The sequence below is a fragment of the Abramis brama genome, assembly GCF_963993115.1.
Source record: "Abramis brama genome assembly, chromosome: 21".
NCBI lineage: Eukaryota > Metazoa > Chordata > Actinopteri > Cypriniformes > Leuciscidae > Abramis > Abramis brama.
Window position 1 is genome coordinate 7223884 of NC_139983.1, and position 24906 is coordinate 7248789.

The 24906-nt window shown below is 36.5% G+C and overlaps 1 protein-coding gene across 3 annotated transcripts in view; it reads left to right on the forward strand.

Annotated features, from left to right (window-relative positions):
• tiam2a (TIAM Rac1 associated GEF 2a) overlaps positions 1 to 24906 on the forward strand; it is a 108832-nt gene that overhangs the window by 62721 nt on the left and 21205 nt on the right. For all 3 annotated transcript variants that reach the window (XM_084096044.1, XM_084096045.1, XM_084096043.1), the window contains 7 exons: positions 2597 to 2653; positions 3915 to 4082; positions 8151 to 8255; positions 8373 to 8451; positions 8565 to 8654; positions 9201 to 9413; positions 18162 to 18253. In XM_084096044.1, the coding sequence (XP_083952170.1) occupies positions 2597 to 2653; positions 3915 to 4082; positions 8151 to 8255; positions 8373 to 8451; positions 8565 to 8654; positions 9201 to 9413; positions 18162 to 18253 (804 nt within the window). The remainder of the gene's footprint in view (positions 1 to 2596; positions 2654 to 3914; positions 4083 to 8150; positions 8256 to 8372; positions 8452 to 8564; positions 8655 to 9200; positions 9414 to 18161; positions 18254 to 24906) is intronic.

Below are 24906 nucleotides of genomic sequence, written 5' to 3' on the forward strand. Positions count from 1 at the left end.
AGAATAAATTCTTTAAAATTGGGCAATTCCAGCGTTATGGACGTGACATTTGCAGTAAAAACTTGAAATATAAATTCTCAGAAAATGCATTTAATACCAAAATATTGAAACGTCTGTTTATATATCCATAGGCTACTCCCTTAATAAAGGAGTCCAGACATTAGAAAAATATCAGTCTACACACATGCGTTTTATATTTAATATGAGGGAAATAGACATGCATGCGTGAAACAAAAAATCTTTAACTTTTAGGTAGCAAAATATTTTTTAGTAATTCTGTGAATTACACTAAGCAAACCAAAAGTAGGCCTAATACTACCCACCGGATGAAGAAGGGTTAATTGGCTCTCCACAGAACATAATATATTCATTTTATGTTATTTTTCGTGTTCGCATTTATGAGGAAAAAACGATGTTACGGTCGTGACAGTTCTCAGTTACGGACGTGAGCGCTCTGAAAGCGGCACAAAAAGACTGCTTAAGCTTTCACAGAGACCTCAAACAGAAAGCACAAAGCCTTTCTTTAAAGTGAATTTCGTTTTGTATTAATTGTATCTTAATTTTAATCAATGTTTCATCTACCAATTGCCTGGATTTAAGAAGTAAGAAGTAAATAGTAGACAAGAGATAACCAGGACACGGAGGCGCCGGCGTCTCATAAATTAACCGAAACTCAGCGTCTACTTTCCTCACAGTCAGACATGTCTACTTTTAAACAGAACAATTCAAAACGAAAGAAAACGGACTGCTCTCTGGTTAGAAAGAAAACACAGAACAAACAGAGTAATGCGCATATGTCCATCCCGCGAATGTCAGTCTTCTTCTACCATATTCTCCCATTAGCCGCTTTACCACTGGCCAGCGCGAGCACAGAGACCGAAATCATGCCTCGCGGCACTCCTGTAAAACCTGCCCTAAACAAGCCTTTACTGGACTATGTCACACAATAGGCTACAAAGGTACACCAGCAAGAGGGAGATGAATGAAATAAATTGCCTTACAAATATATCAGAAGCTGTCATTTAGTCGTTATTTACAAACTTGGACACCACACGCGGCTATTGACTGACTACGAACAGGTAATAACTTACTTGCATTTTTCATTCGTTAATGTCTCGCGGTCTGGCTGTTTTTTTCCCCCGTTTTTTTTTTTTTTTTTTTTTTTTTTTTTACAATTAAATTTTGGGCTAAAAGTGTGTTGTAATGCAAGCGTTACTGAACATGTACCGAGTAAAATATTACTGGAAATGTATTAGTAATGCCTTGCACTACTGCGTTACAACAAAAAGTAATAAGTTACTGTAATACATTACTTTTGTAACGCGTTACTCCCAACACTGGTAATATGTCAGTGCCGAAATTCCTCGCTTTGCTTCGTTCACTCCTTGCTGATATAGTGAGTTTGTAACGATCAATCATATTGTTTAGTTTTCTCTGTTTTCTGTTTGCCTGAATTCTGCTTGTTTGTTTCCATGGTTGCTAATTAAGTTACACACCTGTTCCATGTTACCTTGATATTATCCCTGTATATTTAAGCCAATAGTTCCTTCTGTTGCTTGTTCTGTGTCGTTTATGCTGTTGCGGATGTGTTTCTACGTTGTTTACTTCTGCGTGTTATTTTTTATAAACCATTTGTGTTGAATTCTCCGTCGTCGTGCCCTTACTACAGCCACAGATTCTGACAGCATTCAACTTACATGCACAATATAGGGATTAGAAAAAGTGAAATCTTGAGCAATTTCAGAAACAGCAACAGAGTCAACAACGAGGCTCAATTCCTGTGCTAGAGTCAGTCCCAACTCTAGGGCTATTCAGAATCGAGGAATCGACTTCCCATCATTACATTTTTGTAGTGCATATCGTGAGTAATTAAATTTTCCTTGGTATTTAAAGATTATGGTCCCATGTGAGATGTCAGATTATCCTCTCTTCTCTTTACACATTAATTTGCTCCAACATTTTTACATTTGCATCACTGATGTGAAAGAGCCTCAAAAGTGTCTCATTTCACATGCAAAGAGGTCGTTCACAGGTCTTCAAGGCAAATCAGCGAAAAACATCCTGTCTGTTTCTAAGGCTCAGAGAGAGGAAAAATATCCGGAAAAACTAACATTATAAATGGGCCTCAGGGAAAATATCAAAAATGTATATGACCACATGTCAGGGAGGGACGCTTTTATCCAAAGCGACTTAAATGAGGAACATCACAAGCAATCTATTATAAACGCTTACAATATTTGAGTCCACAGTAGTATATGTTAGATTAATGGAGGTTGGCGGACTGTTCCAATGCAAAGAAACAATGAGGGTGAATATTTTAAAAAGCCTATAAAACAATGACCTGAACTGTAAGAGATTGCATGACTGTTTTACTAACCATTATAATGCCCTTTACTTCCAGTGAAGCCTCAAAGCTTTTGTTTAAGATCAAAATAGATTCACTACAGGAAATTTGCTTGCAGAGGTTTTTTTTTAGCAACAAAATGATAGTTTGTCTGCTGCAGTGTTTGTAACCATGGCTCTGTTCTGTCTGACAAAATATGACTAAGAGTTTAATGACTATGCAGTGATACGTTTTTTTTCCTTCTTGTTTTAGGTCTTTGACAGTGATGTTGGAGGACATCTAAACACCATTCCTCCTTGTAGTTTTAAGGTACGTTACTGTGTACTTTAAGTCCTGCCAACTAGAAAAAGCTCTGTTTTGACTGGGTTAAATGTTAAAAATGCAGTTACACTTTACACATTATACTTACATTAGTAATGTCTTTTTGTTCACTGTACAGTATATGTCACAAAAAATCTTTTTATTGTAGCTGATAGATAGTGAAATTTTGATTGGTATTTTGTTGTGCTGCTGGTTTTATTATTATGAGGACACTTGTCCGGAACTGAGAACTTTTGTGTCTCATGAGGAGGAAAAGTGTCTGATTTTGTTCACATCAGTTTCCGGTCTCGTTTCAAACAAACACGTTCTATGGAATGAGAAACGTGTATAATTTGTGATTTCTTGTCCATGGTTCCTCACTGTACGCCACTTCAGTAATCCACGGTGACCAACACACCCATGTTGCTGAGAGACCTAAGAGTTATTCTCGACAGCAAATGTCTTTTCTTCATCATTCCATCTTTAGTATGTTCCGGGTGGAGGTTAGCCTCCATGAATTATTTTTCCCACTTTGCAGAGGAAAGTCTGAAGGCTCTGGTGCTGAGACACACACACACACACACACACACACACACACAGAGGACTGTATACTGGGCGGTTGCCCTTGGCTGCTCTTTTGGAAAGTTGACCGTTACTGTGTTAAATGAATGCACACTCATTCTGCTGCTGGTCAGGGCTTCATTCACACCACTCACTGGACGAACAGAGGGTTATACAGCTGCTCTTGGGTAACTCTCTTTCCCTTGCTAAAAAAGGCCATTACTTCATTGAGTGGGATGTGTGGACAGTCTGTACCTGTGGAACTGAGACCAGACATGTTTTCTCTGGTGTGTGAATGTTTGTTTCCGACACCAAAGACTTAATCCCCAATGAAAGAACCATGGTGTATTTTGTTTTTTAGTGACGCATCCTTAGACAAGCATAGATCAATGCCACTGAACGCCATGCTGTGAGTCATGGAACAAGTCAGTGTCATATGCTTTAGTTTTAGATTAATTGCCTATAAATCCTTTGGTTTCTAAAAATCTATAAATGTTTTATAAAAGAATCTTTGTTTTAGGATTTATAAGGAAATCCTATCAAATCTGTCTTAAACACTCAAATAATAAATAAGGAGGCATGATAAAATGTGTTATTAATAGGTAACTAACTAACGAGGGAATAAAGTAATATTCAAAAAGTCTTTATATTTGACCTGATGGAAATTTCTCATCTTTGTCACCCTCATCCTCTTTGTTTTCTGTCACAGCGTTTGGGTAGTTTGGCTAATGTTTACTCAGTCATGCCACCTGAAGGCAGCCAGTGGGATTGCAGCCAGGAAAACACAACATGCGTCTATATGCCAGATTACCAGACGGTTACGGTTCTTCTGAAAAGTCATCACACTGTCATGGATGTCTTGGCTGAGACCTGCAGGGTAAGATCACTGCATTATGCAACATAGTGTTCAGATTAATTACCTTGATTTACCAACGCACCCATTTTGATTTGTTTGAGTCAGCGTATACATGCAGACACACTATTGTATCACTCCTTTACCTGAGGCTATGGGTGACATTATAAAAGACAGCATCTTGGGAAATTCATTAAAAGATGACATTATGCGTTCTGCATGATAGCTGTCTTAGTCTGATATCTGTGACAGCAGGCTGACATTGTTTCAGCAACTGGCTTTTCCCACACAAATGAATTTCACACAGTCACTATCTACACTACCATACACTACCGTTCAAAAGTGTCAGCAAGATTTCTTTGAGTCAAGTCTCTTATACTCCCCAAGACTTATTTAATCAAATATACAGTAAAAACAGTAATATTGTGAAATATTGTTTGTTTAAAAGGACCCGCTTTATATTCTTTCTATATTCTTTATTGTCTTTAACTACTATGTATTAACATTTAAATTAATAATTTGATACAGTGCACTTTTTGTGTACATATGTGTTTTTACATTGTACTTATATTTTGAAAAAAACCTACATATAATTTCATCTGTTATTAATTTCTGGAATTACATTTTATCCCAACCTTACCCGTTTTGCAATACAACATCAACACAATAAGTTCATTGTACTTAACAGTTTTTTTGATGCAAGTAAATAATAGTTAAAGACACCTAATAAAAAGTGTGACCTTTAAAAATAACTTTTCTATTTGAATATATATTTAAAACATAATTTATTCCTGTGATCAAAGCTGAATTTTCAGCTTCATTACTCCAGTCTTTAGTGTCACATGATCCTTCAGAAATCATTCTAATATGCTCATGAAAAATGTCTTTTACATTTCTTATGAATATTGAAAGCAGTTGTGCTGCTCAATATTTTGGTGGAATCCATGATACATTTTTGTCTTTTTTGTAGACTGTGCTTTTGATCAAATTAATGCATCCTTGCAAAATATTATTATTATTTTAAATCTTACAGACCCCAAACTTTTGAACGGTAGTGTAGTTTACTGTTCTCTGATATGCCGATGACTGACCATTGTCTAGTTTGTGCTAAAGAAGAAAAGTCCTGAAAATTTCTTGAATGGCAAATCTCATACTGTAGCTACACTGATGTAGCTGGAAAGGACCACATATATTGTGTTGTCAAAGAACTTTACATATACATATAATTCACCCAAAATAAATATTGTCACCATTTACTAAACCTTATCTCGTTCCACTCCAAAATGAGCTCCTGTGGAACAAAAAAAGTAGATGTTTTGAAGAATGTTCACACTGCTCTTTTTCTTACAACAAAAACATACAGTGACCTTCATTTCAGCGCCATATTCCAACTATCCTGAAGTCATCTGATTTACTTGTTATTGACTTAAATGTTGCCCGCTACTTTACTTTTACATATTTGGCAGATGCCAAAAACGATTCAGCCCTTTCCACATACAACAAATAAAATGTATAGCATCAAGAATTAGTGTGCCAAGTTGTGTGAGCATGGCACTAGCAACACCAAGGTCATGGGTTTGATTCCCATGGAAAGCAAGAACTGATAAGATGTGTACCTTGAACAATCAATATTGTAAAAAGCGCTATATAAATAAAGGTGACTTGACTTTTTACTCTGTCTAGCCTTTCAAAATTTTGTTATTGAGCATTGAATTCACTGTGTCAGAATACATGTACAGTGAGGAAAATAAGTATTTGAACACCCTGCTATTTTGCAAGTTCTCCCACTTGGAAATCATGGAGGGGTCTGAAATTGTCATCGTAGGTGGATGTCCACTGTGAGAGACATAATCTAAAAAAAAAAATCCAGAAATCACAATGTATGATTTTTTAACTATTTATTTGTATGATACAGCTGCAAATAAGTATTTGAACACCTGTCTATCAGCTAGAATTCTGACCCTCAAAGACCTGTTAGTCTGCCTTTAAAATGTCCACCTCCACTCCATTTATTATCCTAAATTAGATGCACCTGTTTGAGGTCGTTAGCTGCATAAAGACACCTGCCCACCCCATACAATCAGTAAGAATCCAACTACTAACATGGCCAAGACCAAAGAGCTGTCCAAAGACACTAGAGACAAAATTGTACACCTCCACAAGGCTGGAAAGGGCTACGGGGAAATTGCCAAGCAGCTTGGTGAAAAAAGGTCCACTGTTGGAGCAATCATTAGAAAATGGAAGAAGCTAAACATGACTGTCAATCTCCCTCGGACTGGGGCTCCATGCAAGATCTCACCTCGTGGGGTCTCAATGATCCTAAGAAAGGTGAGAAATCAGCCCAGAACTACACGGGAGGAGCTGGTCAATGACCTGAAAAGAGCTGGGACCACCGTTTCCAAGGTTACTGTTGGTAATACACTAAGACGTCATGGTTTGAAATCATGCATGGCACGGAAGGTTCCCCTGCTTAAACCAGCACATGTCAAGGCCCGTCTTAAGTTTGCCAATGACCATTTGGATGATCCAGAGGAGTCATGGGAGAAAGTCATGTGGTCAGATGAGACCAAAATAGAACTTTTTGGTCATAATTCCACTAAACGTGTTTGGAGGAAGAAGAATGATGAGTACCATCCCAAGAACACCATCCCTACTGTGAAGCATGGGGGTGGTAGCATCATGCTTTGGGGGTGTTTTTCTGCACATGGGACAGGGCGACTGCACTGTATTAAGGAGAGGATGACCGGGGCCATGTATTGCGAGATTTTGGGGAACAACCTCCTTCCCTCAGTTAGAGCATTGAAGATGGGTCGAGGCTGGGTCTTCCAACATGACAATGACCCGAAGCACACAGCCAGGATAACCAAGGAGTGGCTCTGTAAGAAGCATATCAAGGTTCTGGCGTGGCCTAGCCAGTCTCCAGACCTAAAACCCAATAGAGAATCTTTGGAGGGAGCTCAAACTCCGTGTTTCTCAGCGACAGCCCAGAAACCTGACTGATCTAGAGAAGATCTGTGTGGAGGAGTGGGCCAAAATCCCTCCTGCAGTGTGTGCAAACCTGGTGAAAAACTACAGGAAACGTTTGACCTCTGTAATTGCAAACAAAGGCTACTGTACCAAATATTAACATTGATTTTCTCAGGTGTTCAAATACTTATTTGCAGCTGTATCATACAAATAAATTTAATAAATAAACAAATAACAAATAAACAAATACATTTCTGGATTTTTTTTTAGATTATGTCTCTCACAGTGGACATGCACCTACGATGACAATTTCAGACCCCTCCATGATTTCTAAGTGGGAGAACTTGCAAAATAGCAGGGTGTTCAAATACTTATTTTCCTCACTGTATGTGCTGACACAAAAACTGGAACATATGTAGCACATATATGTCTTCTGTACCTGTTGAGGACTTGGCTCTTTGGTGGTTTTGGGGGTTATCCCTACACAGAGACTGTGTGTTTGCAGTGTCTGAGTTGTGCCGAATGGAGGGCGGATGACGTTCATATCATTCTAATATGCTCAAGGAAAATGTTGGATGTTCAGCTGGATGTTTATGGCATCTGCCAAATATGTAAAAGTAAAGTAGCGGGCAACATTTAAGTCAATAACAAGTAAATCAGATGACTTCAGGATAGTTGGAATATGGCGCTGAAATGAAGGTCACTGTATGTTTTTGTTGTAAGAAAAAGAGCAGTGTGAACATTCTTCAAAATATATACTTTTTTGTTCCACATGAGCTCATTTTGGAGTGGAACGAGATAAGGTTTAGTAAATGGTGACAATATTTATTTTGGGTGAATTATTTGTATATGTAAAATTCTTTGACAACACGATATATGTGGTCCTTTCCAGCTACATCAGTGTAGCTACAGTATGAGATTTGCCATTCAAGAAATGTTCAGGACTTTTCAGGACATTGCATTCAAAGTACACATCTTATCAGTTCTTGCTTTCCATAGGAATCGAACCCATGGCCTTATTGTTGCTAGTGCCATGCTCACACAACTTGGTGCACTAAGTCTTGATGCTATACATTTTATTTGTGTGGAAAGGGCTGAATCTTAAGATAGATTTCCCTCCCGTAGCTCATAGGCCTGGACCCCAGCATGCACTGTTTACGGCTGAGAAGGTGTGTAGGAGACATAATGGAGGTATCAACACCATCAGCTGTTGAGCTTCTGCAGAACTTGGTAAGATATTGATAATGGCAAAGCTTAATGTTCAATGGATAATGGTTCGGTTTATAAAAGTTAAGGTTGGTGAACTGCATGACTTGTGCACTTACCTAGACGTCTTTATCACCCTAGTCATATGACGAACTGGAGGTCTGCCAACTGAACGTCTACACTCTGCACATGTCTAGACCCAGTCTAACTGGTGACTTTGGTAAGCAAGTCATTGCAAAGGAGAAGTTTAAGTGGCTGTTTTTAAGCTCATCGGGTACTGATGGCACTTGATGCATGCTGTTCCTCACAGGTTTTTTTTTTCTTTTCCTCAAGGCTTTGCTGTTACAGGCTATGTAGACAACCTCAAAAACAGCCGTATCGTTGTCAGTGAAGTTCTCCCTGATGGGCTTGCTTTCAGCGAAGGTACTTTTGCTTCTGTAGATACAGCTTTTATCTCTGAGGTTATGTAGGTTATGCTGTTTGGATATGTTATAAACATCTTTTGGATATTTGAACAAAGGCCAAAAGATGTCCTAGTGAAGACACCAGTTTTATAACTGGGTTAGGGCTGTCACGATATGATATTGCGATTATCGCATCCAAAATAAAAGTTTGTATTTTCATAATAAATGTGTGTGTATAATTATTTTGTATATTTAAATACACATACGTGCATGTATATATTTAAAAAAAAAAATTTATTTAGATATACAATATTTATATTTATATAATATAAATTATTTATAAATCTATAAACAGTATATACATGCAAATATTTCTTAAATGTATACAAGCATGTGTGTGTATTTATATATATAAAATAATTATACACAGTACACACACACATTTATTATGTAAATACAAACTTTTATTTTGGACGCGATAATCACAATATCATATCGTGACAGCCCTAAACTGGGTATTATAACTTTTGTTTCCTTCATTCCTGTTGTTTTATATCATTGATAGGTTTGAGGCCTGGTGATGAGATCGTGGTTCTGAATGGTTGTGAGGTGTCTTCTCTGGACCTGGCTCTGATACAGACTTTATTCAGCGATCAGAGTCTGCAACTGACCGTGAAACGTCATCCGCCCTCCATTCGGCACAATTCAGACACTGCAAACACACAGTGTCTGCGTAGGGATAACCTCAAAAACCACCAAAGAGCCAAGTCCTCAACAGGTACAGAAGACATATATGCACTACATATGTTCCAGTTTTTGTGTCAGCACATATACACTATCGGTCAAAAGTTTTAGATCGGTACGATTTTTAATGTTTTTAAAAGAAGTCTCTTCTGCTCACCAAGGCTGCATTATTTGATTAAAAATACAAACAAAAACAGTCATATAGTGAAATATTATTACAATTTAAGACAGCTGTTTTCTATGTGAATATATAGTTAAGTGTAATTTATTCCTGTGATCAAAGCTGAATTTTCAGCATCATTACTCCGGTCTTCAGTGTCACACGAACCTTCAGAAATCATTCTAATATGATGATTTGATGCTCAAGAAACATTTGTGATTATTATCAATGTTGAAAACAGTTTTTTACATTTTTATTTCATGATGCTATGATGAATAGAAAGTTCAAAAGAACAGCATTTATCTGAAATGGAAAGCTTTTGTAACATTAAACACTACCCTTCAAAAGTTTGGGGTCAGTAAGAAATTTATTTTTATTTTTGGGGGAAAGAAATAAAATAAATCAATACTTTTATTCATCAAGGATGAGTTAAACTGATCAAAAGTTACAGTAAAGACATTTATAATGTTAGAAAATATTCTATTTGAAATAAATGCTGTTCTTTTGAACTTTCTATTTATCAAAGAATTTTGAAAAAAAATTGTAAACTGTTTTCAACATTGAAAAATAATAATGAATGTTTTTTGAGCATAAAATCAGCATGAAGGATCATGTGACACTGAAGACTGGAGTAATGATGTTGAAAATTCAGCTTTCATCTGAGGAATAAATTACATTTTAAAATATATTAAAATAGAAAACAGTCATTTTAAATTGTCATACTATTTCACAATAATACTGTTTTTTTTTTATTGTTTTTTATCAAATAAATGCAGCCTTGGTGAGCAGAAGAGACTTCTTTTAAAAACATAAAAAATCTTACTGATCTAAAACTTTTGACCAGTAGTGTATGTATTCTGACACAGTGAATTCAATGCTCAATAACAAAACTTTGAAAGGCTAGACAGAGTGAAAAGTCAAGTCAGGTCACGTTTATTTATATAGCGCTTTTTACAATATTGATTGTTTCAAATCAGCTTTACAGTGATAATGTCATGATTCTCGTAGAAGCAGAGACGGTAGTCGGATCTAAATGCAGCAGTAGACTTTAATTGACTCAGAACAGGATAAACTCAGAACAGGAAACAGGTACATGCACACGAAACCTACATACAATAACTGACCAGGAACAAGAGAGCACACAGGGTTTAAATACACAGAGGGGATCAGGGAACGAGACACAGCTGGGGCAAATGAGAACAACGAGAGGGACCATACAAACTAACAAGACAACACACCTGAAACAAGGGAACTAATGATTAAGCAAGCTAGGGATAATTGAATACTAATGACCGGCAGAATCAAGGAGACTGAATAAAATAAAACAAAGTCCAAACACAAACAAAAACATGACAAAAACAGAACCTGGCTGTCACAGATAACAGGAAAATAAAGCAACAAAGATTGTTTCGGCTGTACCGCAGATCTAGAAGAAAATAGTGTTATAGTCCAGCTTAAGTAAGTTCAGTGATGGTTCATTTTTGTTGTAAAAAAGTTATTTAGTTCATTTTTATATATAGCCGCTCTGGAGAAAACAGTGATGTTATCGTCCAGCTCAGTTCAGTTCTCATATAATGGTGTCAATGCTGGCAGATCAGTAAGTGTCCCCAACTAAGCAAGCCGAAAGCCAAAGGCGATGGTGTGTGTGAAGTGTGAAGTGAAGTATACTTGGGCCTTAAAGTAACTACTGTACATGGACTTAACATAGGGTTAGGTCACGGTTAGTACCAAGTTATTACCCAGTTATTGTAATTACTGTAGTACTGTAAGTACCTAGTATGTACATGCAGAACAGGAATGTAAAATGAAGTGCTGCCAACATCACTAAGCCCTCTTATTCACCTCTACACAAATCTGTCTTAAAGAGACCACTTTACATGATTCAGTCAATTCTCAATGGTTAAAGTGGAATCCCAACCTACATTTATTTTCCCTTTTATTTCCCTCTAGTTTTCCTCAGACATACATCGCATTTAAGAAATAAATTGGGTTGTAAACGTATGTTAACTTGAAGCTATCACGTGTACTTACTACTTTGTAAAAACTAATTTCGGTAACACTTTAGTTTGGGGAGCAATTCGCACTATCATTATTACTTGCTTATTAGCTTGCTTGTTACTAGCATATTGCCTGTTTATTAGTTCTCATAAAGTACATATTAATGCCTTATTCTGCATTATAAGGAGGCCTTCTATTCTTGGCATTCACATCACTTCCCATAATAGTGAATATGAGTTCCCCAAACTAAAGTGTAACCTAAGCTTCTAAGAAAATTCAGTTTGTTAACCACTTTCTAAATTACATAAGCAGCCCAGTTCACTATTTTCAAGCTTACACGTTAGTTCACAGCTTATAGTATTGTGCTGCTCTTAATGTTTTTGTAGTTGCAACGCTTGCACACAGAAACATGCCTCAAACAAGGTAGACACCTTCATTTCTCATCTGCAGGACAGCTGGTGAGAAAAGAGGATCACTTTCTTGCTGACGTTTGCTTCTATTCAACATGGTGATGACACTCTGTTACTATGGATTCTCTCTGTTCAGGCCCACAATCCGGCACTAAAGCTAACGTGCTGCAAAATTAATATAATTTTAACGTATGAGAAATCGTAGGCCTATTTGTTCCTGGTTTGTCATCTCTGCTGTGCTGCAGTATTGAATAACAGATGATATCTGTTTCTAAAAATAGAGTCCATTGTGGTGTAGGCAGTGTTTTATTTTGATCAAACATGGCCTAAATATATCATATAATGTGTGTGTGTGTATATATATATATATATATATATATATTTATATACGACAACTTTCTCTTCACTTGTTATGTGTTCAGACTCACTGTTGTAGACATTTGACACTCGTCACACCTCAACCGTAAACTTCCTACCCCGTGACTTCCTCAAACTAGACTGGTGTCTGTACTAACTCAGTCATTTATAAAAGCTGATGTAAATGCTGTAAGGAGGAACAGTGTTGCATGCTGGATTTGAACCTGGTAGGTGTTTTGATTGAATGAGTATCACAGCACATGTGTTGCTGTATTTATTTATGATGTTGGGTAAAATGTGATGTTATAAAGTTAAAGTCATAACTTATACTAATTTTCTGTCAACCACTATAATCACAACTAAGGTTTAAAGTAATCATTCTGCAGTGACATTGAAAAGGGTGATTTATTGTTGGTTTTCTTCTTTTGTCTTCTTTTGTCTAATTACGCAGATTCTTTTGTAAGCAGTGAGCAACAAGGTTTTCATGTACAGAGCATTGGTTGGTTACACGAGTGTTTTACAAGCCAAGCTTTTTTACCTCATAATAACTGTTGAAGTTTTGTGTGCCGCTTTATATTAGATGTCTTTAACTACTTAGCAATTTATTTATTTTTTAAATTAACCATTTAATTCATTTATTTACTTATTTTTTACATGCATGTTGTTCTGCAAAAGTATTGACAGATTGACATTTGCTGCTGATGAGGATATGGGTCGGGTTAGAACTAGAGGTAGGTTTAGGGTTGGGATATGGTCAAAAGTGTAAATACATATTGTAATTACTTGCAGGTACTTTAAATGTAACTACAATGTAACGACATGACACCTTTTACAAATATTTTGTGTAAGTACATAGTAGTTAAAGACACTTTATTTTAAGGTCTCATTGTTACAGTGTAATTATATATTTAAGTACGGAGTAATATTAATCAACTACATGTACTTACTATAGAGTTAGGGTAGGATTAGGATTTGGTTGAGGGTTAGTTGCATGTAATTATGTATAATTTACTGTTATTACTATGGTAAGTACATGTAACATATGTAACAAGGACACTGTAAAATAAAGTGTTACCAAGACGTCTAATAAAAAGTGGGTCCAAGAAAATAGATTTGCAGTATGGATAAATATATAGCAATATACAGTATACTTCAGTTCTTATTATTGATTCACGTCCAATTCAGTACAGATTAATTAAGTAGCAGAGCTAGTACTTGTCTATATTTGTAATTATACTGTAAGGATGTCCACTGAAGGCAAGTTTGTAGAGAACCCAAGTGCAGTTTATTTACAAAATGTGATCAAACATAAAACAAAGGCATGACATGGCATAAACTCAAACCATGGACATGAACAGAACGCTTACCAACATTGGTTACAGTGAAACATTACTTGACCAAGACAGGTGGCAAACATGATGGCTTAAATACACAAGACTAATGACTAGACAAGGGACACCTGTTAGCAATGAAACAATGAACCCGTAACAACACAGAGCACATTGCAGGATCAAATGACTATAATAGGGGATCACATAACAGACATGAAACAAGAACATGAAACAAAACCAAAAACATGCAAAAGGTTTTACTTGGAAACACATGATGGATAAATTAACTGTGTGTAACATTAGAAGACAGTTCAGTGAGATTTAATTGTGTTTTTGTGATTATGTGATTGTTTACAAACTTTGCAAAGCTTAAAATGATGGCCGTTGCATTAGTCTCTAACATTTCATGGCAGCTCTTAAGATATTTGATCAGTGGTAGGGTGTGATGAAAGTGAAATTTGCTCTTGACTTGTATACAGGCAAATGAAGATATACATAGTCAAGTCAAGTCAAGTCATCTTCATTTTTATAGCGCTTTTAACAATGTAGATTGTTCCAAAGCGGTTTTACATTTACAATAGGAAATCAAAGCAACAGAGATTGTTTTGGCTTTATAGCAGCTCTAGAATAAAGTTATTGTCCAGCTAAAGTTAGTTTTGATTGATTCACTTCCGTCGCAACGATCATTAGTTATTAATTTAGGGGCCGCTAATACGACACCGTTTTAACAGAAAACTCTTAACTTCAAAAACGCAAACCCTTGAGAACGCTGATGGCTTGCACATGCGTATTACGAGTTCAGTCTATAGGTATGTATAACTACTGAATATATGTGCGCAGGCGTGTAGTCAACTGGCTGGAATTTTGAGATCGCAATAGACGTGAAGGACTATAAGAGCTCGCTCAAGTACTGCGGAGCTAAACCATTTAGTGCTTTGTAAGTACTTGTCTAGTACACTAAGTCTTGTAGTGAAGTTGATGCTGTCAAGTCAAGTCAAGTCATCTTCATTTATATAGCGCTTTTAACAATGTAGATTGTTCCAAAGCAGCTTTACAATGGTAATAGGAAATTAAAGTAAATTGTTTTGGCTTTATATAGGGGCCGCTAACACGACACCGTTTTAACAGAAAACTCTCAAGTTCTTTCTGCGCAAACTTCAAAAACGCTAACCAGTGAGAACACCGATGGCGTGCACATGCGTATTACGAGGCGTATTACCAGGCGTGTAGTCCTTCCCTACAAATCAACCCTCAACATACTACTTGTCTGGCCTTAAAATTAATAATACAGAATTTTTATAGCTTCCACGTAGCCACGCGAATCGGAATTATCCCGACAGCGCTTTATCTGTAGAGAGGTAAAGGGAGGCTGTCACGTCAGCTTGTAACATAATGCATCATAGATTGCTCATGATACAGCAAGTTGAAATATTCAAACTTTAGAATAAAGAGGTATGTCAACACATTTGTCAAGAATATAGGCAGTTTATTGTATTTTAGTTTAGTGTAGATATTTAACATGAAATTCATCCCAGTGGCTTAAACTAAAACTCAGTTCACCATATGCACTTTAGCTCAGGCCACACAGACACACTGTATATGCTTGAGTGAATCTTCTTTATAGTATGGGTAATAACTGATACTTTCTTATTATCAGGGCTTTCATTAGATTCATTAGATATCACAGCAGACATGACCTCTATATTTTCTATAATTACAAGGAAGAATGAGTACACACTATGGTTTTCCTGTGTAGCGGTGCAGTGTCATTGAAACCACCCTTCAAACATCATTTAGCAACATAGGGGTGCAACCATGGTAAAGCAACAACTTGCATAACCATTAAGAATTTGAAGCATCAGGAAGCTGAAAAAAAATGGCATAAATGACACTGTGAAAAGTGTAATTTATGACTCATGTATACATTTATGAGTCTCCACATTTAGGACTAAAATAGGGTGTTGGAATAAAAATATTTTGATCTATTAATTTCATTTTAGAAAAGGCTTCGGCAATCTTTTTGACATTTTTATTTTTGAGTTTAGATAATCACGCTTTTTTTTTTTTTTATATAAAATGTTTAATATTTTAAAATATGAAGTATACACTGCAGTTCATCCACTTACAGCAATGACAGCTGTGCAGACCTTATACATTGTAGCCAGTGTACAGCATTTCCCATTTGCAGTAATTGGCTTGTAGGAAATTTATCACAGAACCGTTTCCTCAACTTATCTGCCAGTGTCAGATGTGACTCTTTCTTTGAAACTCTGCTTCCCAGAGATCTCTCTTCACTGTTGCAGATGAAACTGGTATTGAACGTACGATTCAATGAAGCTGCCAGGTGAACGCTATTAACGCATAGAACGCATTAAAATTATATTACTAATATTAGCGTAGACGCCATCCTTCTTATGATGTAACGAGTACATCAGGATTTATGGGGAGTGTTCCCGGTTCCGGCTGACCTAATCTATGCAGCCCAACATTGAATTATAGAAATTGGTCATTCGTTATGTGTATGCTGAGTCAAAGAGATGTGTTTTTATCAATGTATCATTTTTAGCAGGTTTTAACTGGCCGGAATTTTGAGATTGCAATAGACGTGAAGAACTATAATGCGTTACGAGCTCGCTCATGTACTGGAGAGCTAAACCATTTAGTGCTTTGTAAGTAATCAGCAATATTTTAAAATGTATACAATGTTTAATAGGGAGCCAATGCAGTGTTGAACCAACCAAATGTACCAAATGTAACTTGCAAGAAATTCAAGGGTGCTTAATATTTCCGGTAAGCTGTGATTTTCTGCATGTCTTTAAGCAGCACAACCATTTCAGCTGTGTTAATGAAAAGAAATGTCTCCGGTACTAGTTTGTACCTTTTAGAATTTTTTATTTATTTATTTATTTTTATGATTATGTAACAGTGCTTTTTTTATAGTAAGAGATGAGATTGAGACTAGAGATGGCTAATAGCTGCTGAAAGTGAAGCTTTGCCATCACACATAAAATATATATTTTTAAATATATACTAATAGAAAAGAAACTAAATTTTTTTTTTTTTTTTTTTTTTACATAAAAACAATTTACAAAATGTACAAAATAAAATGTGGCTTTTGCTGCTATTTTTACTTTATAATTAATTAACTTTACTATATTAATGAACAGAAACATCAATCACTTTTATAATCATAACTTCATAACTTTATTGTAATGCAGAGGATTTATAATAGGCTATATTATTTTGGCAGTGGTGTTCTGCAATGAGGAGGCAAGTTTTTATTTATTTTTTTAAGTCAGATGTAAATTAATGTCTCAGTTACACTTGATGTTGTCACATTTTCCTGGTTAAATAAACATTACTTGCGCTATAAAAAAAAAGAAGAAGAAACCAAATACAAATCTATTTTTTATTTTATTATTTTTACATTAACAATATATTTTATTTAATAAAACCAAGTATGAATATCATCATGTTAGTGTTTTTAAGCATTTTTACATTTATTCCAAGATAATAGCTCAAGGCAGTAACAATGTAAACAATATATTTTATTTTTTTGAACTGATTTTCAGCTGTTTTTTAAATAGTAAACTTATTTTTGGATCATCTGTTGTCAAGCTCGGTAAACACTGGTCAGAGACACCGAAATGTACCTATAATTTCACCATGCTGACTGCTCACTTAAAAACCCGCCGCAGATCATGTTTTCAGGCCGTTGTGAGAAAGTTGTGATATCTAAGTGAGTTGTTTATTTACTTTTTAATTAGTCTTTCCAAGAGAGACAAGGACTCCCTCTGTAACTTTACCTGCAGGTATTGCTGTTGGACACTGTTACTTTAAAAAAAAAGAAATTGAGTGATTTACACACCTGCATTAATGTCATAATTTGCCATATTTGAATTGTTTTATTTTTGTACTATGGATTATTTGTTTCATCCAATTTTGTGCCCTTGCCTCCTCGCAGGAATCGCCCCTGTATTTTGAAGTGTATCACTGCTGCCAGCATTGTTGCAGGAGCCTCTGTTTGCTGTGGAGGCGCTGTCGTAGCAGATATGTTGAAGCCATTAGTGAAAGATATCAGTTAAATGCACAGACGTGAGAAAACTAAGCATTGTGCGGTTACTACTGAGATAATCTGCTCTGCTTGATTTCACCTAAATTTGTGACATTTGACACTAGCAAAGGTGATTATATAGAGATCCCATATCATTGTTTTGAGAGAGAGAATTTCAAGTTAGGGCCCAGGTTCTGCTTTTTGTTTGAGCATCAAGACTATTTTTTTTCCTGTTGTATTTTACATCTCATAGTTTGAGTGACAAATGTGGCAAATGACTTACTAAAAAAGAATCTCTACAAATCTACCGCAGTGGCATGACATCTTCACTATCTGATTTCACAAAAATATCTGGATTTGAAGTGTTACACAGTGACCAGAAAAGCTGAAAATAAGTGTTTTAAGGGAAAAGTAGTGTTTTTAAAAGAAGTGTTTTAAAAGAAGTGTGAAATAATGGTTTCTTTCTCCTCAGATGTGTCCTGTGCGGCAGATGTCTTAGGCTTGGTTGTAGATGATGGTCTTCAGGATTCATACAACAACCATCGAACAGTTCAGCACAGCAAGGTAAAGAATATACAATTTTTTTTTTCCATCAAATTCGTCAATTTCACAAACACTGATATATTGATATTATATACTGATATACCGTACATTGCAGTGAGGCTTTGCCTTTAATGTTGGTGTACAGGTGAAATTTAAGGTCCCCCTGTGGTGAAAATCAAGCTTTTAATGTTGTTTATATGTCTATGTGTTGTTTTTAATATGCTTTAAGACAAACCATGGGCAAACTCATAAGTCAACTCCATTGCTGAGTATTTTCTCCTTAAAACTGTAGTGCCAAAAAATTGCTGGTGTTTCTGACGTCACAAACTTTAATATCTGTTTTATTTTAAATTAATTTGCAGTTTACAGTATGTGCATGCCCTTTTGTGTGTTTGTAAGGTTTTACTTGCACTGCGAGGTGCTCACAGATGTCGCACAATTAGAACAGATTAATAAACATACTAAATGTTTTAATTCATATGTAAAAGTGCAAAATGTTTTTTGTGAGGGTTAGGGAATAGGAAATATCATTATCTCAGTATAAAACAATAGAAGTCAATGAAAAAAATCCCCACAAAACTACCAAAAGAAGTGTGTGTGTGTGTGTGTTTTGAGCAGCAGCTACAGTGTCAAAGCTTGTCTGTCAGTGTTTGTTATCACTTAGTAATTAGCCTCTTCGAGGAGCTTTGGCCTTCACACTGCTCGCTTATTACTGTCACCCAACACAAGAGCTTGTATTTATGCTAAAGGCTAAACGCTCAAAGACAAAAACTTTTATTGATCTTGATAAGTCCTTGCATGCTGAGCTGAGGGATGTCATAAACATCTCAGAGATGCATGTTTATGTTTATGTCTATGGACATTGCTTTAAGACTGCATGGAAGTATGAGTTCCTCTTTAACTCCTCTTTAAATCCATTCTGCTCATCCATCCATCCATCTATCCCAGGAGGCTTTTTTTGGCAGACCAGAGCCCCATTTTTGTACGTTCTATTAATACAATGCTTGTGATTAAATCAGAACAGATTATTGTGATTTATATAAGGTGTGTCATTCCTCTTTAATTATTTCCAACTAATTTGCTTTTGATTCTGCTAATTGGTGCACTTGATTCTAATTTAAGGCACTCAGTGTAGTGATAAATATAGGGATGTAATAACGTTTTCCCACACAAGAAATGGGAATTACTGTCATCAGGTCAGGTCAGGTCAACTTTATTATCCCCGAGGGGCAATTTGTTTTGCAGCCAGCAGAATCTATACAATCACAAACACACAGAAACAAACAGTACAGAGGAAAAAAATAATAATTAGTTATTCAAAAACCCAATAATGTCATGTAAAGCTTTACAAAATTACACAATGTACTGTCAATTCCGAGTGTCATTTATTAAATGATATTGTCTTTTATCATACTTCAAACCCTCTTTAAGAGAATTGTCATAAGAATTAATGCTATTCTTCATATATGTAACAAGAAATAAATTTCTGGACCTTGTAAGATCAAAGAAAACAAGGCCAAAAAAAGAAGAAACAAGTGTCCTTCTGTTGTCATTGTGTCAGAGTTGTTAATGTAACTTCTCAGGCAATGGACTACTTGCACAACTACTTTAACGTTCTACTTATTAAAACTCGGGAGTTTCCTGTAACAGCGTTCAGCACACACACATACATGAGAATGCAGATTATTCCTGCGCTTTATGACTGTCAATTGATTAAAACAATGAATCATGTTCGCTGTGTTAACATGAATTATCGTGAACCTGCTGAAATGTTGCTGTAAATATATTTTCTTTCCAACTGTGCATTCTGAATAATAAATACATATATTTTTCCACTAACCTGCAGCAGTCGGTCATAGTCGGTCATAATAAGCTCATCTTCTCATTAACAGTGTTTTTCTCTTACAGATCATATTTCACACTTGTTGAGTTTACATTTTTAATGAATTTGACTGATAAAAAGGATTGCTTGTGTGCGCTGGTGCTCTTATTCCAGTCTTTTAAAATATTTGATTGAATGAATGAATGCGCGGTCCTTGCCTTAAGTTTAACGATGTTATATATTTAATTTAACACTAAACAGTAGAGCGTAGAGGAGAATGATAGTCAACTACTTTGAATATTAATTAAGCATTTTGGACATAAACATACAGTGACAATGAAAAATGACATTGAATAGTGATTAAATGTTCCCATGTGATGTTCTGTTGAGTTTAGAAAATTCTTTACACAGTAATCATCAGAATATCTCTTCTCATGTCTCTGAAAATGTCCAGATTTTTCAGTGTGTTTAAACTGTACAGTGTATCTGTGCATGTTTGCTGTTTTTGTGGTTGCTTTATAGACATGCACTGTAGACTCATATGTGGAATTTCATGTGGAAGTGTTTGTTTATATTTTCATAGGAAAGGATTGGTTGCTTTTATAGATTTGAAAGTGAAGTGTCCCTTGAAGATTTATATTTAAAGTCTGCTAGTTTATTAAGCCGTAAGCTGTGCACAGTAAACAAGGGGTCTCCCATCTATAGAGATTTAGTTATCTTTGAGTTGCAAGCCTGCTCCACTCTTGATGTGCAAATGTATTAATTAAAGGCTCATGTTGATGAGTTGCACTGCTTATTGCTGTCCCACACCAGGACAGAATAAATAACATTGGAAAACATTGAAAAACTTGAAAATGCTGTCATTAATTACTCGCCCTCATGTCGTTTCAAACCCGTAAGACTTTTGTTCATCTTTGGAACACAAATGAAGATCTTTTTAATGAAATCTGAGAGCTTTCTGTCCCTCCACTGACAGCCTAAGCAACTAACAATATTAAGCCCCAGAAAGGTAGTAAGGATATTAACGTTACTCCAGTGGTTTAACCTCGACTTTATGAAATAACACGAGCGCTTTGTTTGCACAAAAAAACATAATTTACCACTTTATTTACAAAATATCAATCTCCAACGAGCGTTCACAAGAGCAAAAAATGAGAATTAATATAAATTTTCCACTAAATTATGCGATCTGAGGAGGTTTGAACGGACTCTCCCGTCTCACTATACTCTTATTCTTTTAGCCAGAGCAACAGAGGGCGCTCATGGGCAGAAAACAAGAGTTATATGAGTTAAATTAGTTAATTGGAGTCTGATATCAACAAAAAAAGGCACATGGAAGAGAAATGAAACCAAATAAATACACAATTATAATCACATTTAATTTGTTCTTCAAGTAGTCTCTTTTTTTCCATAATCATATGTATTTATTATGGCAATGGTTAGCATAAGTAGTCTTTAGCATTGCATATGCCTCATACAGGGATCAGAATCCCCATCGGATCGCAAGGAAGTTATTTCAAACACTTGCTGGTGTCTGAAAGTGAGTTTTGTGCTGAAAACTGTTTTAAATGTGTTAATTGTTGAAGTTAGCTGGTAGCCTGATATAATAACATGGGAAATGAGCAGCGGTGTTGACTGTCTCCTGAACTCTGCCTTTGTTCATGACCACTCCTCAAGCCCCAGTTGGACCAAGGTATTCGACGGGCCCTGGAGGTGACCGTGGAAACACTTTTGGCCCAACAGTGGAAACGCGGCTATTGGGACCTCTATTGTGCATTTATGTGCTTGTGGTACACAGCACTGCAGGATATGATGTTATTTTATATATTACACCATACATTGTTGGCTGTCTTTCTCAGTTCATGTTAATGAAGTGTCCTCTATTGCAAAGCTTTTTTGCTTGTGGATATAAGAAACTTGAATTGTCCTTCTATAATGAATCTGCTGAGGAGGGGGATTAGAAGGGGAGGGATTTTTTTTTTATATATTGTTTGCAGAGGGACAACTGTGAGTCTCAACAATGACACCTTCAAATAAAGTGTAACCGTATGGAGTCTTCAGGACCATTTTTATACATATTCTCTCTCAATTGCTCCTGTTCCCCTAGATTCTGGCACTGTCAACCATCTGCCACAAAGAGATGGATTAGGAAATTAACCCTATTTCTAAATGGGAAAAGGGGCTGTATTATTTGGCAAAAAAGGCTCTTAAATATCAGGCAATGAACTTAGCTCAGCTTTTAAGTTGGTCAGCTGGGAAGCCTTAATCATTCAAACAAATATATCTTTGGCTGCAAAAACTTTAGCCGAACAAAGTGTTCTCAAAAGCCATTTTGGGAGCCACTCCATCATTTTCAGCTTCAGACCCCCAGCGTTTAGCATTGAACTAGGGGGATGGGAATGACTAAGCCAGTCAGTCAGCATATGGCTGTGAGCTGACTAATAATCTGGGCTTATTTAACAGTACTGTACACAGCCAGAGGTCGGGAAGAGATCCGAAGGAGAGGAACAACAAACTCTACGAGCGCTGCCCATGGGACGGGGTCGGCTCCAATGGCAGAGCAGAGCAAACGGGATGCCAGGCCATGCATCTACCTCACCGCTCTCATCGAGCTCTGCCTCTGTGAGCACTCACCGGTCGAGTTTCTCTGCTCGTTCCTTACCATGTGCTGGTTCTGGCCAGACTGTGTCAAGGAAGGCAAGGACATCTTCCTTAACTCAACCCTTCTCACTGTACATCGGCTGCTTCAGAGCAGGCTGGCCCGACTGCTAGAGGAGATCTCTGCCTGCGTGGCCTGCCAGAACGCTGCCGAAGGACCCCTTTTCATGGTATCAAATGCTATTGTATTTATAGGAGGGGGGATTGACTCCCGTTCAATTTTTACCAAATAGTTTATGTGGATATATTTTTAACAGCGTTGATTGCATTGGTGTTCCTGTCTGAGGAATCATAGCTGTCATAGAAACATAGCTATTTTAGCTGTGGCTCATTATCCAACTGTGATTATCACAATGGTATATTTGTTTTTATGAACCACTTGGCCTCCTCCACCTTGGGCAAAGCTTAGATTTGCTTTTGACACAGTGGGCTTCATTATTAAAAAACTGGATGCTGAAGAATAATAACAGTCTAAAATGTGAACTAGAGCATATAACTGCAAGTGCCATTTGAGTTGGATGGCTATCCACGCTGATTTATGTGTGTGTGTGTCTTTATTTATCTGGCTTTAAAAAGAAGATGGCTACAAGGCACAATTGCTGTAACCTCAGGCGTGAATCACAGCCTGTCAGAGCTCGACTGCGCTGTGACACGACATTTTCCTCTGAGCAATGGTCATTGCTTTCTCCAGGGACACTATCCTATTAGCTTCCCATACATTTTTATTTTATTTTGTTGTATGAGCAACACTCTTGTGCAAGCTCTTGTTAACTAACAGTTGGAAATGCCTCGGTTTTCAGATATTAACACCATAACATGAGAATGTCAGACTTTAAGTGATGCAAGAGTTACTAGCTGTTTGTTGGTGGTGACTTGTTGAGGAGGGGAGTTAGCATTAGTTTAACACCTTGCACACAGAATATGCCAAATGAGGTTAATCCTTCTCTTTGGCAAACATACAAGACCCCTAATCCCTCTGCCTCCCACAGTCTCTCTCCTGCGACCTCAGAGAAGCCACCACTATTTGTTATTTGTTAGGATTTCATTCAGCTAATAAAGCGAGAAGTTATAAGTGCTCAGTGAATGTATTGTAATGAAATGTAAACAAGTTTTGTTACTAGAGTAATTCAAGCCTGTTTGTGTAGTGTCAGTTAAACGAGTCAATAGTGTGTTGGGCAGCTCTAAAAATGGCCTTGTGGAGAACTTAACTTTATGAATTTTTTAAGAAGGGTAAATTAAGAAGTATTAATCATATGCCCCAAAAATATATCCCACTTTGCACTTTTAGAGAACTGGGGGAAAAGATCATGGCAGAGGCATCTCTCTTGTTATTTTTTGACATTCTAAAGCAATTGCACTGGTACTTAAAGGTCAGAAGAGCACATTATCTTCCACACGAGCAAGACATTGATATTTGTTTGTGCTGCCAGGGAAAGCAAAACTGAATTTCCGCTGTGTGTGTGTATTGTGCTATAGAAACAAGCTCAACTTGCCGTGCCTAGCTTTGCCTTGCCTAACAAGCACAACATGTGTTATAAAATTGATGTTGATATAGACTGATACCCACAAATACACACTATTAATGTCGGATTCTCAAGAATTTGTCATTCACCAAATTCTAATAACTTTCTGTCATGACTGGTATAAAAGTATCTGGTTTACTGTGCTTTTTTAAACTTTACCTCAGTAAAGGATGCACATATAAGGTTTGAGATTACAAATGTCATCCATTCAAATACTTTATGAAATATTGTTTCTTTCCAATTCATTGGAAATTGGGTGTCAGATTGCAAGATAGAATACAAACTGACATGGCTCAATCCAAACTTATGGGCTCTCCTCATTTGTGTTGTTGAGATCCTGCCAGGGTTCAGTGTTACACGACCTGTATGTGAAATAAACCACTCGCTGAGACGCCACGGGCATGTTTTCACATGAATCCTTCCAAGAATATTGATATTTGCCCGGAAGCTGTGTGATAGCCCAGAGCGAAAATGAGGAGAGTTCATGCTCAATGTTTATGGAAAACTTCAGACTAGTTTGATACCATTAGAAAAGCAGATTACATTTTAAAAGAATAAAATAAAATGGATGTCTTTTTCTTTCCCCTCTCAACTTTGTTGTTCTGGTTAATATTTTCAGACAATTCTCCTTTCAGCACACATGGTAATGTTAGCCATAGTGTTCACAGGCC